At 39.1% G+C, this 20,112-nt stretch overlaps 1 protein-coding gene across 2 annotated transcripts in view; it reads right to left on the reverse strand.

Annotated features, from left to right (window-relative positions):
- Sgcd (sarcoglycan delta) overlaps positions 1-20,112 on the reverse strand; it is a 539,266-nt gene that overhangs the window by 91,187 nt on the left and 427,967 nt on the right. For both annotated transcript variants that reach the window (XM_059270397.1, XM_059270396.1), the window contains exon 6: positions 16,443-16,515. In XM_059270397.1, coding sequence (XP_059126380.1) covers positions 16,443-16,515 — 73 coding nt within the window. The remainder of the gene's footprint in view (positions 1-16,442; positions 16,516-20,112) is intronic.

The raw sequence follows: 20,112 nt of genomic DNA on the forward strand, positions 1-20,112 counted from the left end.
ACATCTTATAGAGCAAGACCTCTCAGTTTGCCACTGTTCCAAACATACTGACCAGCAAAGTTGTTCCAAGAAACTGGCCAGCCCAAGAGGGAAGACATACAGATTTTGACAATGGATGTCAACTCATCCAGAAATCCTAGAATCTTCGTATCTCAGTGCCCATCACTCAACTAGTTCTTCATGCACACAAAGTAGATTATTTTAAAAATATTTATTTTCCTTTTAATCATGTATACATGTCTGTGTGGGTATGTGCACATGTGGGTGCCTGTGGAGGCTAGGAGGCTTCCTAAGATACTCTAAGTGCAGGGGTTATGGTAGGCCATGAGCCATTGGACTTGGGTGCTGGGAACAAAATTCTAGTCGACTGCAAAAGCAATACTCACTCTTAAACACTGAGGCATCTTTCCAGCCCTCCAAAGAGATCCATGGTGTGCTAGTTCTTAAATAGAAGTGATGGATGAATCACCAACCATTTCATAAATCTCTAATCAGAAAGCCAGACATAAATGTATTTTTGTTTTTTTTTTAATTGAAAATAGATTCCTTTCTCATACAATGTATCCTGATTATAGTTTCCTCTCCTTTCACTCCTCCCAGTTCCTCCCCACCTCTTGTCCCCTCCAGATCAACTCCCTTTCTGTCTCTCATTAGAAAAGAACAGGATTCTAAGAGATAACAACCAAACAGGACAAAACAAAATATAGTAAGATAGAGCAAAAACTTTCATATGGAAGTAGAAACCCAACCCCCAAAAAGGAAAAGAATTCCAAGAGCAGACAAAAGGGTCAGAGACCCAAGCCTTTACATAGTTAGGAGTTCCATAAGAATATTAAGCTAATAGCTATAATATGTACACAGAGGACCTGGTGCAGACCCAGGTAGGCCCTCTGTTTGCTGCTTCAGTCTCTGTGAGCTTCTATGCGCCTTGCTTAGCTGATTCAGAAGGCTGTGTTCTCCTGGTGTCCTCCATCCCCTCTGACTCTTAAAATCTTTCTGTTTCCTTTTCTGCAGGATTGTCTGAGCTCTGAGGGGAGGGATTTGATGGAGACCTTCAATTTAGACTCTCCCTCCACATGTCTGGCTGTGGGTCTCTGAAGACCTTAATTTAAATAACTTGAAAGAAACTATCATTTTTATAATCTATAGTTCAAAAGAAAGGAGATAGTACATCTATGCAATTCATGCAGGATATAATAAAAGGGCAACATTCTAGAATGAAGACTTCTGAAATTTTTAATATGAAAGCAGGAACTGAAGGATCAGGAGAAAGAATGGAAAGTACATGCAGGCAAAAAAAGAAATAAAAATGCAAAAATGCCAGAAGGTGGGGAAGAGAAGTGGGCCAGAACCAAAGAGGTTATGCTAAGGTTGTGAGAAATTTTTATTGTGTGTGTGTGTGTGTGTGTGTGTGTGTGTGTGTGTGTGTGTGTGCATGTGCCATGTGTGTAGGGGCATCCATACAGGCCAGAAGAGAGCATCAGTCCACCTGAAGCTAGGGTTATAGGAGGGTGTGAGCCATTGAACATGCGTGGTCAGCTGAACTCTGGGTCCTCTGGAAGAGCAGCAAGTGCTCCTAATCACTGAACCATCTCTCTAGTTCCTGAGAGCTGTGTTGAAGCTTCATCATCATGTCAGTGAGACCCATAAACAAAGAGCAGATAATGCAGTGACATTTGGTCCCACGTTGTGCATGTCTATGGCTAGGAAATGTGATGAGCTTATCCAGCTGTCCCTGAGATCTTCTGGTCTTACTCTCACTTATATTACACTGTATTCTAACAAACCATGGACAATACTGGATTGAGAAGAGTGCATGACAAAGAAAAAATGATTGATTGGCTGGGTTGTTTTTAATGCATTTCTGATTCTCAACTGAATTCATGTAAAATCTCTTGTCACATTGTTCTGCTAACCTCCCATTACTCTTTGTTTTGAAAAGGTCTTAACTGGAATCAAACAAGCCTGGCTTTCAGCCAAGACTATGAAGGCTGTAATTAAACAAGATTTTCTGTCTATATACCCAGCAGGGCCATCTACGGAGAAGGGAAAAAACAGGAGTCAGAGGCAATTGTGTGTTTTTCAAGAATAACAGAACAATATATTCTACATACTTTACATAATAAATGACAGCAGCTGACATTTTAATCAAGACAAAAACAATAATAAAGTTGCTGTGCTTTCTTTGGTTTTTATGTTCTTAAAAACAAAGATATCAGTTCTTACTTATAAGCTGGTGTATATCAGTCAACAAGTCGGAGAGGAAGTGTAATTTTATATCCTCCCATGATGGCTTTTTCTGGGTGTGCTTTTTTAGTCTTTAATCCCTAATGTTAATCTAAAACACACACTTTTAATTTTTAACTAAAGCTCCTGGTGGTGATGTCATTTCATTGTCCCTTTTCTGTTGAGATGGAAATGGGCCTACTGTGACAGGTAAAAGTGGCATTTTTCAAGCATGCCATCGATGGCTCTAGCTATCACAGATACCCGAGGGATGTCTAGTAATGACTGTGAGAGAGGCTTGTTAGATACTTTTCTTGTCAAGGCATTCCTTCCTACATCTGGCTTAGTTTGAAAGATTAAAATACTCAAACCACTTTGGGGGAGAATAGAATTATATTTGGACCCATCCCTTGCTGACTTAAGATTTGCAAGGGGATGAATATTGCTTATGACAAGGGTTATAATGGTGTGTTCTGACAGATCCCAACCCCCCTTTTATTATTTCCATGGTTCCTACAAAATTCAGAGAGAAAGACTCATAGCCATTATGTCTTGCCAGCATCAGCTAAATATGTTGGGATTTGCAAGCTATTCCCTATGGAAGACTGGCCAACTAACAAACCACTTCATTCAGCAAAAGCAAAAATGGCATTTCCTTATTGTTCTTGTCTGATTAATTTTTCTCTCAAACATTTATCCTTATGAATAGCTGGGGAAAAGGCAAACGACATCTATTCTGGTACCCCTTCTATGAGCCCCAAACAAAGGCTTTTCCTTAAATAATCAGGTTTTTATATTTCCTTCCCTCTTTGGGATACTATAGAGGAGAAAACATTTATGGGACTTCCTGGTAAGAGGGAACAGAGAAATTTCAGTCTCTAGGACATGTAGTTCTGGTGAGATTCAGGGTTGGGTAGCAGTATATGTTGACTTCTGTTTGGTTATCTCCATGCTCACTTAGCCACACTGAATTTCAGGTATGGTTGGTATCTCTAGGCCATAAAGTTGGGTGTGCCTCCTGTTTTAGCCCAAGCCAGACTATCTATTTGGTGTCTCTGCCTGTATTATGATTTAAATATGAAGTATCCCCCATTGCTTTATGGATTCCAGACTTAGAAACCAGTTGATAGCTTCTTGGAAAGTACCTGAATCTAGAGAGTTCTGACCTCATCATTGAATTAATTCTTTGATGGAGTCATAGTATAATGGCAATATTGAGAGACAGTGAAAAGTAGGAGATGGGGTCAAGGTAGAAGAGGTATGTCCTTTGGGACTATAGATTGCTCTGGCCTATTCCTGCATTTTCTTCCTCTGTTCTTGGCCACCATGATATTAACTGCTCATCTCTACCATGCTCTCTCTGCCACAATGGATGGAAATTATAAGAAAATAAATATTCCTTCTTTTAGTTTCTAACAGGTCACATGGCATGGCAATTAGAAAGCTAACCAATCAGCCTCACTCCAAGGAATCTTCCTGGAAGCCTGTCTCCCTCTGCCATCAGTTACCAACTATGTCCCAAACAGGACTCAGCTGGAATGTGACTCAATGGTAAAATGCTTGCCTAGTGTTTATGAGACTCTGAGTTGATCTGCAATACCGGAAAAAAAAAAAAGTGGGGTGGGGTGGAGGGGATTCATGTGGGTCCTTCTAAAACTGATCTCTTTTCCTAGAGATTTATAAAATTTTCTCTCTAGCCACATGAAACACAAGGAGGCCATTTGTGGGAGAACTTTGTACTATGGCTTCCTCCTACAGCCTCAGGAAGGGCAATGATACTTTGCAGTTAACTTTTCTCTTTTCCTTTTTCCTTTTGTATCCCTGGCTAGCCTAGAACTTACTATTAGACCAGGCTGGCCTTGAACTCACAGAGATCCACCTGCCTCTGCCTCCCAAGTGCAGGAATTAAAGGTGTGTAGTACCAGGGCCAGCTGACTTTTCTCGAAACCCATCCAATTAGCTATTGCCTCCATCTTTGAGAGTGGTCATTTATTTTAATCCTTGCTTTTGTGACATGTGTTATCTTCTTCCCACAACTGACCAGACATAAGAAGAGGCAGGCTTTCAATTTCTTTCCAAGCGCGACCTTCCCTATGTTATGACCTCATTTCTCCCATGTCAGCTGACATATCCTTCCCTGGCTCCCAATGGGAGAATTACAACACAGAGAGGAAATAGATATGGAACATATGGGCAGTATCCTCAAAGAAAAAAACCCCTTGGCATTCTTTACTATATCATTTTGGAGACAGGATCTCCTATGTAGCCCTGGCTAGCTTAAGTCACTAAATATCAAGGTTGGCCTCAAAATTGCTGTGAACTTCCTGCCTCTGCCTCCCAAGCACTGTGATGACAGACATATGGCATCACATCTGGCTTCTGCCACAGTTTTAAAAGAGTTTTTAATGGATAAGTAGGTCAAGGGTGAGGATGCTACTACCTTAATTATTGAAACATCACTTTCCCTTTGTTCCATTATTTCTGTCTCCACATGAAGACCAGAAAATGAGAAAATGAAAGCAACACAATGGTATTGCCCAATTTCTGAGATTGTCTGTCTTTTAACAATAAATGTTAGCGGAGGTTAATCATTTATCTCTAATGTTAATACTTACCATAAATACAGTAGTTGCTTGCATTTCTTGTTTTGTCCTTAATTGAAAGATAATTCCTGGCCTCCATCATTTGATAGAAACTTTTACAGGTAAAAAAATGTCAAACTTTGGGAATGCCAGTCTGAGCTGTCAGCCTGATTATACAGAACTGCCTCTCTCTCTCCCCTCTCCAAAGCTAACAGTTTTTGAGCTTGTATTTTCTGAGTTTTTCTGTGTTCTAGTCACTTAAGCTTGAGAACTTAAAGGCTATACCAGCATTTATCATGCACATGGGCATTGGGGCCAACTTCAGGACACCTGCAAAGCCCAAGCTGTTGACCATTGTTGATGCCATTAATGTTTCTTTCATTCCGACTCCACAGTCTGAGTCTTTACTACATGACTCCTTGGTAAGTATTCAACCAATACTTTGTAATGGTCTCTGATCCTTCCAGACACCTTAGTTATGCTACTTGCATATTTCTTAAACTTCCCATTTAAATCATATTCTATGGTCAAATGGTTCTGAGTATCATATGCAAAACAAAGAGACTTCAGTCTAAGTCTGTGGGATGCTAAGGGATGGAGGAAAAGGGAGGGAGGATGTGAATTATGGAAGATGTCTACAAAATATTCAAAAAGAAAACTTAAGGGTTCCATATCTAATGACATTCTGTGGTGTTGCTCTACATACCGCACATCCTCAGCTAAGAGGCTCATTATCAGCCTCTCTCCTTCTCTCCATCCTTTCCAGTTCTAAAAGTCATTATCTGATAGTTTTCTATTGTGACTTAGAGGAGGGTGAATACCCACCCTGTAGTTAACCGAACCCTGAGGCTATGTCAAACTATCTTGGTACCTTAGATTTATAAAGTGCTGGAAGGCAATCTAAATTTAGTTAGGCACAGAAAACAGAAAATAAAATAATTTATTTTTGTCAACTTATGTGAACCTAGTTGAATTCTTGTTTCCCTATAATAGACACAGATTTTAAATCTTACACATTCCCAAAGGACTTTAGCTTTCCAATTTTACATAAAAAAACAAAACAAGTACACACAAACACACACACACACACACACATACTCACACGCCACCTATAAATTGTTCCAGGATATGCTGGGAGTACTAGATGCCTGTAAGATTTCTGTCCTGTCCACAGAACACTAGTAATATTTGAAAAAAAAGAAAAAAGCTCATGGAAACCGAACAATGCTCAATTGAATCATCAATGGGTCAAGGAAGAAATAAAGAAAGAAATTAAAGACTTCCTAGAATTCAATGAAAATGAATGTATAACATACCCAAACTTGTGGGACACCATGAAAGCAGTGCTAAGAGGAAATTTCATACCACTAAGTTCCTACACAAAGGCGTTGGAGAAATCTCACACTAGCAATTTAACAGCACACCTGAAAGCTCTAGAACAAAAAAAAGCAAACTCACCCAGGAGGAACAGACGACAGGAAATAATCAAATTGAGGGCTAAAATCAATAAAATAGAAAGAAAGAGAACAATACAAAGAATCAATGAAACAAAGAGTTGGTTCTTTGGGAAAATCAACAAGATAGACAAACCCTTATTCAAATTAACCAAAAAGCAAAAGAGAATATCCAAATTAACAAAATCAGGAATGAAAATGGGGACATAATAACAGACACTGGGGAAATCCAGAGAATCATTACATCATACCTTAAAAACCTGTACTCCACAAAATTGGAAAATTAAAAAAAAATGATATAGGTACCACATACCAAAATTAAATCAAGATCAGATAAACAATTTAAATAGACCTATAACCCCTTAGGAAATAGAAGTGGTTATTAAATTCTCCCAACCAAAAAAAAAAGCTCAGGGCCAGATGGTTTCAGGGCAGAATTCTATCAGATTTTCAAAGAAGAACTAATACCAATACTCCTCAAATTGTTTCAAACAATAGAAACAGAAGGAACATTTCCAAACTCTTTTTATAAGGCTACAGTTACTCTGATACCCAAACCACACAAAGATGCAACTAGGAAAGAGAACTACAGGCCAATCTCCCTCATGAACATTGGTGCAAGAATACTCAATAAAATATTGGCAAACCAAATCCAAGAAGACATCAAAAAAATCATCCACCATGACCAAGTAGGTTTCATCCCAGAGATGCAAGGATGGTTCAACAAATGAAAATCTGTCAATGTAACCCAATGTATAAACAAGCTGAAAGAAAAAAAAAAAACACATGAACATCTCATTAGATGCTGAAAAAGTCTTTGACAAAATCCTACATCACTTCATGATAAAGGTCTTGGAGAGATCAGGGATACAAGGAACATAGCTAAATATAATAAAGGCAATATACAGCAAGCCAACAGCCAACATCAAACTAAATGGACAGAAACTCAAAGCGATTCTACTAAAATCAGGAACAAGACAAGGATGCCCACTCTCTCCATATCTATTCAGTATAATACTCCAAGTTCTAGCTAGAGCAATAAGACAACAAAAGGAGGTCAAGGGGATATAAATTGGAAAGGAAGAAATCAAACTTTCATTATTTGCTGATTGATATGATAATATAATAAGTGACCCCAAAAACTCTTCCAGGGAACTCCTTCAGCTGATAAACACCTTCAGTAATGTGCCAGGATACAAGATTCACTCAAAAAAATCAGTAGCTCTCCTATGATAAATGGGCTGAGAAAGGAATTAGAAAAATTTCGCACTTTACAATAGCCACAAATAACATGAAATATCTTGGAGTAACTAACTAAACAAGCAAAAGACCTTGACAAGAACTTTAAGTCTTTGAAGAAAGAAATTGAAGAAGATATCAGAAAATGGAAAGATCTCCCATACTCTTGGATAGGTAGGAACAATATAGTAAAAATGGCCATCTTACCAAAAGCATCCTACAGATTCAATGCAATCCCCATCAAAATCCCAATGCAATTCTTCTCAGACCTGCAAAGAACAATACTCTACTTCATATGGAAAAGAAAAGCCCAAGATAGCCAAAACAATCCTGTACAATAAACTTCCAGAGGCATCATTATCCCTGACCTCAAGCTCTACTATAGACCTACAGTAATAAAAACAGCTTGGTATTAGCATAGAAACCAACATGTGGACCGACGAAATCAAATTGAAGGCCCTGACATTAATCTGCACACCCATGAACACTTGATTTTTGACAAAGAAGCCAAAACTGCACAATGGAAAAAGGAAAGCATCTTCAACAAATGGTGCTGGCATAACTGGATGTCTACATGTAGAAGAACAAAAATAGATCCATATCTATCGTCATGCACAAAACTCAAGTCCAAATGGATCAAAGACCTCAACATAAATCCAGTTACACTGAGCCTGATAGAAGAGAAACTGGGAAATAGCCTTGAATGCATTGGCACAGGAGACCATCTCCTAAATATAACACCAGTAGCACAGACACTGAGAACAACAATTAATAAATGGGACCTCCTGAAACTGAGAAGCTTCTCTAAGGCAAAGGACACAGCCAATAAGACAAAACGGCAGCCTACAGAATGGGAAAAAGTTTTTTACCAAGCCTACATCTGACAGAGGGCTGATCTCCAAAATATATAAAGAAATCAAGAAACTAGACATCAAAATATCAAATAATCCAATAACAAATGGGGTGCAGATCTAAACAGAAGAATTTGAAATGGCTGAAAGACATTTAGGGAAATGTTCAACATCCTTAGCCATTAGGGAAATACAAATCAATATGACATCTTACACCTGCCAGAATGGCTAAGATCAGAAACACTGATGACAACTCATGCTGGAGAAGATGCGCAGAAAGGGGAACACTCCTTCACTGCTGGTAGGTGTGCAATCGTTCACAGCTACTTTGTAAATCTGTATGGTGGTATCTCAGAAAACTGGGAATCAATCTACCTTAAGACTCAGAAATACTACTCTTGGACATATACCCAAAAGATGCTCAACCACACCACAAGAACATTTGCTTGACTATGTTCATAGCAGCACTAGTCACAACAGTAAGAACCTGGAAACAACCTGGATGCCCCTCAACTGAAGAATGGATAAAGAAAATGTAGTACATTTATACAATGGAGTATTACACAGCAGTAAAAAACAATGCCATCATGAAATGTGTAGGCAAATGGATGGAACTAGAAAAAAATCATCCTGAGTGAGGTTTGTCTTTCCCAGGAAGACAAACACAACATGGTATGTAACCACTCATAAGTGAATATTAGATGCAAACCAAAGGATAAACAGGCTACAACCCACAACCCCAGGTAAAGAGGAGGACCCTGAGAGGGACATGTATGGATCACCCCAGGAAGGGTAAAGGATTAAGATCTCTTGAGTAAACTGGGAGGAAGGAGTAGAGAGGAGGGGATGGGGGGTAGAAACATGAGGATTTGAGATGGCCAAATTCAGGGAGAGACAGCAAGAGAGAACAATGAAAGAGATATCTTGACAGAATAAGCCATTATGGGGTTAGGGAGAAATATGGTGCTAGTGAAATCCCCAGGAACACACAAGGATGTCCCCAGCTAAGACTCATAGCAGTGGTGGAGAAGGTGCTTGAACTAGCCTTCCCCTGTACTCAGATAGGTGACTACCTTAACTGTCATCATAGAACTTACATCCAGCAACTGATGGAAGCAAATGCACAGACCCACAACCAAGCACTTGGCCAAGCTCCTGGATTTCAGTTAAAGAGAGGGAGGAGGGACTATAAGAGCAAGGCGGGACAAGATCATGATGGGAAAAAACACAGAGACAACTGACCCAAGCTAGTGGGAGCTCATGGGCTCTGGATTGACAGCTGGGGAGACTGCATGGGACTGCACTAGGCCCCTTGAATGAGGGTGACAGATGTGTGGCTTGATCTGTTTGTGAGTCCCCTGGCAATTGAACCAGGACTCATCCTGAGCACATGCACTGGCTTTTTTAGAGCCCATTCCCTATGGTGCCTTGCCGCAAAGGGGAGGGGCTTAGGCCTGCCCCACCTTGGTATGCCAGCCTCTGTGAATACCCAAGGGAGGCTTTACCCCCTAGGAGGAGTAGGTGGGAGTGGGATGGGGGGAGGTGGGAGGGAAGCAGGAGAAGGCAAGGGAGGGGGAACAATGGGCAGTATGTAAAATGAAAAAAATTAAATAAACAAGTAAACATTAAAAAAAAAGAAAAGAAAAAGAATCAAAACAAAACCTAGGAATATATAAAGCCATTTTGGTATCCAGAAATTGTCCTCCATCATTTAAACTATTGTGTAAAAGTTTGGGGATCACAGTCATCCTGTGCTTTTCTCCTCATATTCCTAGGGCTCCTTGAATGAGTATTTCTTTCCCTTTGGAAATGGTAGGAAGTGGGTTTCCCTTCACCCTCCCAATTCCCACCACCTTTCCAGCAAAGAAAGAATACTTTATTTCACAGATGACATGGGAGTTTGACTTCCACAATCTCTCAAAAGGTCCACACACTAGGTGCTATGAAATCAACAAAGGCTAATGAATTAAAATGAATAAAATAAACAATTTTGAAAATTAAAAAACCCAAAAAAACTAAAGTAATATCCTTTATTAGTTGTTGTACAACATGTTTGAGATTATTTTTTATCCCCAAACTGTGGGATGTGTTACCTTTAGCAACTTAATAAAGTCTTTCAAGTCTTTTGCAAACATATTTGAAATTGCTTCTACAATTTATTAAGCAACATAACCACTACAAGGAAAAATCACATTTTAATAAGTGCCCTGGAATGTTGTGGAGAGCCACAGAGATTGGTTGGGTTATTTGCTCCTTAAAATAAGTGGCTAGAGATATCCATTCCCTTTCAATCTTAAAAGTGAGTCATTGACTCTTTTCTACCTACATATCTCAACCAGAGAGTATCATTTGCTATGGGCAACCATATCTAGTGTTCCTAAGTAGATGTTATCATTCTTTGTGTTTCTATCAGTTTGGTTCATACCTCAATCCTAGCAATTACTACGTTACAGTGTATTTTGGGTTATATTTCTGTTGCATTCCCTCTTAACTGAAAACTATTTTAGTGATCATTTTATGCATACCTGTTTTACAAATGTTCAGTACATGATTTCTTAGTAACTATTCAACCATTACTTTGTAAATGGTCTCTCATCTTCAGAGAGAGGATGATCGGGTTAACCTCCTTGTTCTAAGTAAATGTGAAATAAGATGTGAAGAGTTTTTGTTGTTTTTTTAAAATAAAGTTTGTCTTCTTGGTTCTTAGGGGCTTTTAGGGTTCTTCCAAATGTGGGGGCTAGTTAAAGTTTTCTAAATACCACAGCCCACACAGCTTTGTCTCCACCTTGAACTTTTTCATTCCTGGTGTCTCTGATTTCAGATTCTCATTCCTGATCCTCTGAGGCCACAATCCTCTAAGGAGGCTTCACAGCCACAAGGAGCTCTCAGAGCAGTGTGGGCACTCAAAGGCAGCCTCTGTTCTCACAGAAAATACATATGCAAAGCCAAGGGGCCCATTTCCCACTTCAGATCATGAACAGCTTGAGATCAGAAGAATCTGAACAAGGGAACGTTGAACATATTCACACCCTGAGTCGTGAATTTTTTAAAATCCAATTACTATTCCAGGTGAATTCTCTTATTTCAAGGGACAGGTTCAGCGCTTAGTGTATTTTTGAGTATAGTTTCTGACCTGGAGCAGTGTATCACTATTTCAGAATTACCCTGTAGGGTAAAGTCAACATGCATGAACTTCCTTACCTAGACTATTGTAGCCCTTATCAGTATAGTGAGAAGCAGCCCTCTGCTGTGGATTTGAGCTCAGCTCGGGGATTACATCCAAACATTTTCAGTAAAAACTGCAAAGCAGGGACCATAATCATGGAAGAGCAAAGCAATAAACCACAACTCTGCACTGAGGGAGCTAGTTCTCCTTTACTGGGAGCATCTAAGTAAGAAATGACAGCAGTCTCAATACTGCTTTTCATGAACAAGTAAGCACGCAAACAAACAAACCAAAGAACTCAAACTCTGCAGCAGCCGAGAACTAGGACAGGGGAGAGAATCCAGTGGAAAAGCATGCTGAGACAGGTACCATTTTCTGATGTTTGATCATCTGAGTGAAGGAGCATTGTGGATATTTAAGTTATTTACTTTTTAAAGAAAGTCCAGGTCCAAGTTGTCTGTGGCCCTCTGACTCAACTTGCTTCCCATTACTAATAATTACTGGGAAAATTGGTCTATTACATTAAAAGAACCCCCACCTCTAAAACATCCCAATTTAACTGCACAGAGAACCTTAAAGATCCATTCACTTACATCTCAACCAGCTCCTGTCTATAGAGCTGTTTTAATAACATATCCTTGATCCATGAGCTAGATGACTGCATCTCCTGAAGCAAATCTCAATAGAGAACATGATATGATAGGACTGTAAGATGTTGACTAGAGAATAGAGAGTAAAGGGGATGATTTGTATATACTTTAAAACTCATGTTTAAATTTAAAATTATTTTAAAACAAAAGGTTAGGATAATAGAAAATAAATAGATATCTAGAACCAAAAGAGAGTTGGACTTCTGTAGATCTTAGAGCTCCATGTTTGACTCAAGGCCATGGAATGAGATTAGTGGGTTCCTGACCATAGTACCTAGCCATTTTCACTTTGTTTCATTAGCACTAGAAAAGTTTGTGGTTCTCTACTTGCTGACACAAGTCCAGGAGTCTCATTTAAAGTGCACTGATTCCTTGAGTCCAAAGATACAGTGGCATGAGGGTAACAGAGGCCAGAGGACATGGGCTTCAAGTTCATTATCCTTTGGCTTCATAGCCAAAGTCAGCATCAATTCATAGCATAGAGTAAAATGTACTGCTATTCAATATGTGAAAAGTGCAAAACATACACAGATAGTCTAGTCCAAATTAGCCTGTGAACCACAATTGGGAATCTCTTCAATTTGTCTAATGGGTATATCCAACCTGTAGCTCACAACTGAAGATAGCTAGTGATGGGATGTAACACAAAACCATGAACTTACTTAAATTATTATAAGATTTTAATATATATTACTATATATGTACACACACACACACACACACACACACACACACACACACACACATATATATATATATATATATATATATATATATATATATATATATAAAATGTAAGCACACACCTATATTGTAATCTGACTGCTTTGTTATGGTGTGTAAACTTTGCAGATGACAAGGTCATGTTGCAGTGTCAAAAGGCTGGTCATGCTACAAGATGCCTGTATTGGCTGGTTTAATGTGTCAACTTGACACAAGCTAGAGTCATCAGAGAGGAAGGAGCCTCAGTTGAGGAAATGCTTCCATGAGATCTAGCTGTAAGGCATTTTCTTAATTAGTGATTAATGGGGGTGGGTCCAGTCCATGGTGGGTTGTACCATCCCTGGGCTGGTAGTCTTAAGATTCTATAGAAAAGCAGGTTAAGCAAGCCAGGAGGAGCAAGCCAATAAGCAGCACCTCTCCATAATCTCTGCATCAGCTCCTGCTTCCAGGATGCTGCCCTGTTTGAGTTCCTGTCCTGACTTCCTTCAACAATGAACAATGATGTGGAAATGTAAGCCAAATAAACCCTTTCCTCCCCAACTTGCTTTTTGGTCATGGTGCTTCATTGCAACAATAGAAACCCTAAGATAATGCCAATGAGAAAGAATGCTCAAAAGAAGAAAAGGCTAAATTATGATATTTTCAACTGGATTTAGGCTACCATGATTTGGACAAACAAAAAAACAGTGTCAGAATAACATATGGAAATATTTTTATGGTGCCTGTCCTAGTCAGCCTTAAGTGTCAACTTGACACAGCCTAGAGTCATCTGAGAGGAGAAGCCTCAGTTGAGGAATTATCTAAATCAGGCTAGTCTGTGGAAATGCCTGTGAGGGACTGCTTTGATTATTATTTGTTGTAGGAAGGTCCAGCCCATTCTGGGTGGCACCATTCCCCATGTAGGTGGTCCTGAGCTGTATAAAAAAGCTAGTTAAGCATAACTAAGTGAGCTAGAGGGAAAACCAGTAAGAAGAATGCTTCCATGGATTCTGATATGACTCTTTGTTCAAGTCCCTACCTTGACTTCTTCAATGATGGACTGTATCATCAAAGTGTAAGCCAATCAAACCCTTTCTACCCCAAGTTGCTTTTGGTCAGACTATGTTTTTTAATCACAGCAACAAAGTGAAATGAGGATAATTCCTATGAGAAAACATTACTTTTTTCATCTGTGGACTTTGCCCATAATTTTATGTTGTTGCACTACACTCTCATTTCCTCAAGAATTTTAGAGAGTATGTATTCTAATACAAGTTCTCTTAGGTTTTGAGTACACACTGAAAGCTTATCCTCAGCACACTATGAGCAAACATTGTCCTATATTCTCCATGCACTAGCTCTCCAGCATGGACTGATGTATTGAGAAATGGCCTTTTGCTATGGTTTTATTTTAATTATATGTGTTTATGAGGTGAAAATGCTAATTTGATATGATATAATAATGGTTAAATGAAGGTAATTAGCCTTTGTGTCTCCTTAAACATGGTCACTTTTTGTGTTGGTAATCTTTGAACTCATATTTTCTGGTTCTTTATAAGAGATGTGAGTTACAGCACCAGACTGTACAGTATAAAATATAACATTAAAACAGATTTCAGTGTAATGTGAATAATAAATATTTGGTACCCATTATCTAAGTTCTTCCAATCTCCAGTAATGTTCTCTTTCTTACTTATAATTACCAGTATTCCATTTTGCACTATACAATCTACTTATTTTAGGTTTAACATATGAATGAGATCACATACTATTTGTCTTTGTGTGTCTGGCTTATCTCACTCAATGTAATGTCCTTGAGTTCATCCATGCTGTCACATGTTGCCTTCATCCTTTTTTATGACTTTTGTATTGCAAAAAACAATTATTATTATTATAAAAGCAATATTGATAGCACTTTACAAAATGGAGTCAGGGAGCCATTATGACATAGAGTTAGACATGACTCCAACTGCCAACTGTTGCCTGAAATGTGAGCCTTTTACATGAAGCCTCTACAGCACAAGAACCACAAGGCGATGCCTTTGCACTCAAAGCCTCAGGATGTACATCACTTGGTGAATGGACTCTAACTTTACGGACATTTCAGTTCAGTTTACACATACCTTCTCTAGACTAAATGGTCCACCTAAGCTCAGATTTCCCATGCCTTTCCAAAAACACTGACTTAGCTATCCAAAACTGGAGCCCTGAATTGTTCTTCCTAAAACACCAGAGACAGCCCTTCTCCCTGATGCAGTTTCTGAGTCAAAATTCAGTGACATTACATATCTGCCACATTTTCTTTATCAATTCATCCATCAAAACATAAATAAGTTGATTCTATGTCTTGGTTCTTGTGAGACTTGTTATGGTAGCTGTGGGAGTACAGATATCTGATATATGTACTGGCTTCATCACACATGTATAGACATGTGTGCACATACATGCTCACACACACATGCAGGACAGCTGGCTTGTAAATTCAGCTCCACTGTATTTAGGATTCTTTTTTGGGAGAAAGCCCTCATTCCTTAACAATTTTCCTCTTTTCTCTCATTCTATTTCCCATTATCCTTAGAGAGTTTTGAAGAAATGCTAGGGGTTTGGGAATGAAGTGATATATTTCTCATGACTGAGAATGTGTTTCTGTTAAGGGAATACAGGTTCCCCTGTGGCTGTGACCATTTCAGCAAAGCGTAGCTCTAGAGACTACATTCTGAAAGAGTAGATACAGCCTATGCAATGCAGATGTATCTGATTACAGTTGATGTCTATTATGAAGTAGTTAGCCAGTGTTGTCTGTCCTCTTCTGGTGATTCACCATTGGTGTCAGGTTAAAGAGTTATCAAACACAGTGGAAGCCAGCATCCTCCTGGCTTCTAGGCGATTATAATCCTACCTTAGAAACTGCAGTTGTATTTATATCAACATGCCATTTTGAATGTGTTTCTCTTGTGTGACTGTCAGCACCTAGGATGGTTTTTAGGCTATATCTCTATATCCATTCATCTGTACATTGTTCTTTTTCATTTTACATGGCTGGTAGCAATTGCATAGCATTTCAGATACCTCCCCTGCTAAGACCCACACTTATGGATATTGAAAAGCAACACTAGTGCAAAAAATATCTATAGAATACAGTATTATATGGTGTCAAGTATTAGATATTCTGTTACATGGGAAACATTTGAATTGGGTTTAAAAACCAACTTCTTTTAGAAAATACTTTTGGGTCAGCTGATCAACACCAATTGTGATTTGTTTTCTAACTCTATTGATTTGTAGCAACCTAGAAATAAGCAATAAATAGATAATGTCAACCCAGAAATCTAATCACCAATCAACTTTACATAGTTAGCAACTTCTCACTCCAGACCTTCAATTCCCTAAGCACTCATGAAGAAAAAAGAAAGATTAAAAAAAAAATGATCACTGTCTATAGTAATTCTCCAATCTCTCCCAGTTAACATGTTTCATACAAATTAAATGTCAGCATTATTCAAAATGAGTCCTTGGCCAACCACAGACAGGAAACAGCCACTGATCAATGCAAATCAAAGCTAGAAGCTTACCTTAGTTCCTTGAAGGGGTCTGCTCTGACATTAGGTGTTTCTATGGATTTGGGAAAGACTGTGCCTTCAGCTCCTACAGAGAAAAAGACAAAATAGACATTGTGCATGTGGGGTCACCCAGGGCATTCGCAGCACACTGATTAGCACTGAGAGCATGCATATTGCCACGAGCTTCAGGGCTTTGGACAGGACAGTGTTGAATCAGTTCCTGCAAACAACCCTTGAAAAAACCAGGGACAACTCCTGTTACAGCAGAGGGAGGCCAGGAGGAAAAGTCCACCTGGGTTTCCAAAAAGAAAACAAACATTTAAACAAAAGCATAATTACATTACGTTCCTTTTCCCTTTCCTCCCTCGAGCCCACCCATGTTCCCCTTCCTCACTCTCAAATTGATAGCTTCTTCCTCAAAAAGGAAAACATCTTTAAAAAGATGCCTTGACATGGGAAATTTTAATTCTTGTCTCCTATAAACTATTAATAGTCACCTGACTGGAAGTTTTGAATACAGCAGCTGAGGCCCTTTCCCTGCAATGCAGTACAAATTGTGTCACATGGGATTAGATGGGTAGTGTTTGCCTGGTATCAAGCTAAAGCTTTTCCTATAAATTAAGTTCTGCATTCTGATTGTGGAAAGCTATGCAAATGGAACATTAGGGGAGATCCCTTGAAGCACATCTGTCTATGCTAAGTATGAACATTGATCCCCAGCCCAACCAAGACATTCAGCTCTTGCTTGAGCTATCAGCCTTTATTTGTACCACTTGTCAACATCAGATGAACCTCTCAATCTATAAAAAGTAGTGATGATCTGATTTTTATGCTCCCTAAGTGATTTCAAATCATTTAACCTACAGTGTATTGGGGACAATTGCCCAGGATATTAGCTTTTCAATTAAACAAAGCTGGGGCAGTATCCTGTACTTTGAAGAAGTTAAGCGCTTCACATTTGGTGTATGATTTTGATGCTGTTAAGGAAAGTGGAACATCTTTCACTTATGTGCAACTTTCTAGAACTCTCTTGCATGTTTGTACTGCCTAGAAAGTCCCAATTTGTAATTATTACTTCATTTTAGATTCATCCTGGTATAATGATGTGTCCAAAGAAATGGATTTGTTTATTTACTTAGGCAGCAACTGCAAAAATATTCAATCTTATGATAGCAGCAACAGACTGCTGCAAGCACAATCAGAAATAGTGCTTTGACCTCATATTACACACAGCCAATGAAGGAAGGACTTGATGATTTGCAGAAACTTTTAAGTTAATGATTTTGAGTGCAACCAATAGATTCCATCATATGTACATGCTCATATTCCCTGCAGCAGCCTCATCAAATTGACACATTCAGTGGGCAGAAACATTAAGTGTGGGCCATTTCAAACCTTTCTCACTCTAAAGATATTCTTGTGTGTTTGTCTGTGTGTGTATATGTGTGCTCAGGTGTGCTCTCGCACGCACGCTCATGTAGAAACTGGAGTTGACAGTGGGTGTCTTCTTCAATGACTCCACACCTTATTTTTTGAGACAGGGTCTCTCACTGAACTTGGAGAGTTTTGTTGTGGCCAGACTGGCTATCTAGCAAGCCACTGGGATCCATCCGTCTCCACCTCCCAATGCTGAAGTTACAGATGGATGCCACCAAGTTTGCCCTTTACATAGGTACTAGGGACCCAAACTCAGGTCCTCGTGTTGGCATAACAAGCACTTTACCCACTGAGCACTGCCACAGCACTGACATTGTTCTTGCCTTTTAAGATTCCAAATCATTTCAAACCCATTAAAGTATACATATAATGAAGTCTACAACTTGTTATGCAAATTACATAAGAATGTTCAAAGTTTTGTTATGCATAAATTACTAATTTTGCCCCAGAGATTTCCCCATTGTATTTTTAGATAAGTGTAGAATGAACTGGATTTTAGACTATCATGTAGCTTTTGTTAAATATGCACCAAATTTGGCTTTGAAGAATGTATTAATTTCCTCTTTGCTATGACCAAAGGTTTGGCTCACACAGGGCTACCCAACATTCTTATATTGGGACGTGATGCTGCCACACATGATCTAGTCTACACATGTGTTTGGCCATATTCATAGGTATTCTGGAGCACATTTGGATGTGCCTGGCTTATGGTTTGAGGTTATGGTTCCTCATGGAGAAGGCATAATGGCAGGAGCTTGCTTATATCTGGGCAGTTCAGGAGACAGAGACAAAGGGGGATGCCAGCATTCAGGTGGCCTTTTCCTTTCCCATATTTATTCAGTCTGAGCCCCTAGCCCCCAGGATGGTGTGGCTCATATTTTTTCCCACCAGTTAATCCTTTCTGGAAAGTCCTCATAGATAAATCCCAAAGTATGTCTGTCTAACCCTCTAGAAACTTCTTTATACAATCAAATTGACAAAAGAAATTAATAATCACAATGAGTGTCCATTTCACATTCCAGCATTTCTGGGATACTTGAAGATTATGATTAAACCACCCCATAGAAGTCACATGGTGGTGTCGTGAGGCCCAGGTCACATTCCCAACCACCTTCTCTTCTGAAGAAACCACATCACTGAATGGGGACTTTCTTTACTGGGATATAGCAATGTTCCTTTTAATTGTAGTTTTGCTATATCTCTGTAAGGAAAGGAGTTAGTTTGGTTATACTGTTGGTATATTTAAGTTCTAGTTGAATCTCCTTTCCTCTATCTGGAATTCTACAAAAGCAAAGAGACTATTACCTTTTTAAAAAAGTCAACCTTATTTGTCTGCCTTATACATATGGCAACTGTTCTTATCTGTTGACAGCCTTCTCTATGTGGACTGTTACTGCAACCATGGCACTTATTGTTTTGTCCACGGCCATGCACACCCCTACCTTCATTTCATAAGACATCTGAAGCCTACAGTGACTGTATACAATATGGATACACTGTAGGACAGAGGCTATATGACATCAGACTAATCACTCAAACTTGAAGAATGGCATTTTCTTTTTAAAATGACTTTCAAATGCCTGACCAGTTTCTTCATCCCAGATAAACCCTGACTGTGTCGGCTTCTTCATTAGCCAAGGAAGATAATCAAACTCAACTGTACACCTGGATTTACTCAGTTCAATAAGGAGCTACTTATCTGAAGCTCATGGCTTTTGTCTGTATCACTCCTCTGAGCCAGTCCAAGGGGGAAATAAGTGACCATGATGAGGTGTCTCAACCCTTTGCACAATAATGATGCATGAAACGGACATAGTCTCTGAATCCCAGAGTTCAGGGCCAGTTTTCTCCGATCCAAAAATACCTTTGCTGTTCCCTGACTAGGAGAATGTCTTTCTCTCTGCAATATCCCCATTGCCTAACACAACCAAAAGCAAACAGTAGGCACTCAACACAATATGTATACAAAATGGCTACATCATTTATTGTCACCCAACATACACCTCTCAGCATTTTTATGTATATTATAGACATCATTCTATCTCTTCAACTTGTCATAGGATCTGTGTAAGTAGGTTCAGCTTCCTTGGGCTGCTACTGGGCTGGTTTCTGACTGATGCTGCAATTCCTTTGGGAGTACTCATTTCCTGTCACAAAATCCCATACTTACATGGTAACATATATTTTAAGAGAGTGTCACAAACCACAATTCAAAATATTATTTTAGTTCTACTTATAAAATAAA

Source organism: Peromyscus eremicus, chromosome 8a, assembly GCF_949786415.1.
Source record: "Peromyscus eremicus chromosome 8a, PerEre_H2_v1, whole genome shotgun sequence".
Lineage (NCBI taxonomy): Eukaryota > Metazoa > Chordata > Mammalia > Rodentia > Cricetidae > Peromyscus > Peromyscus eremicus.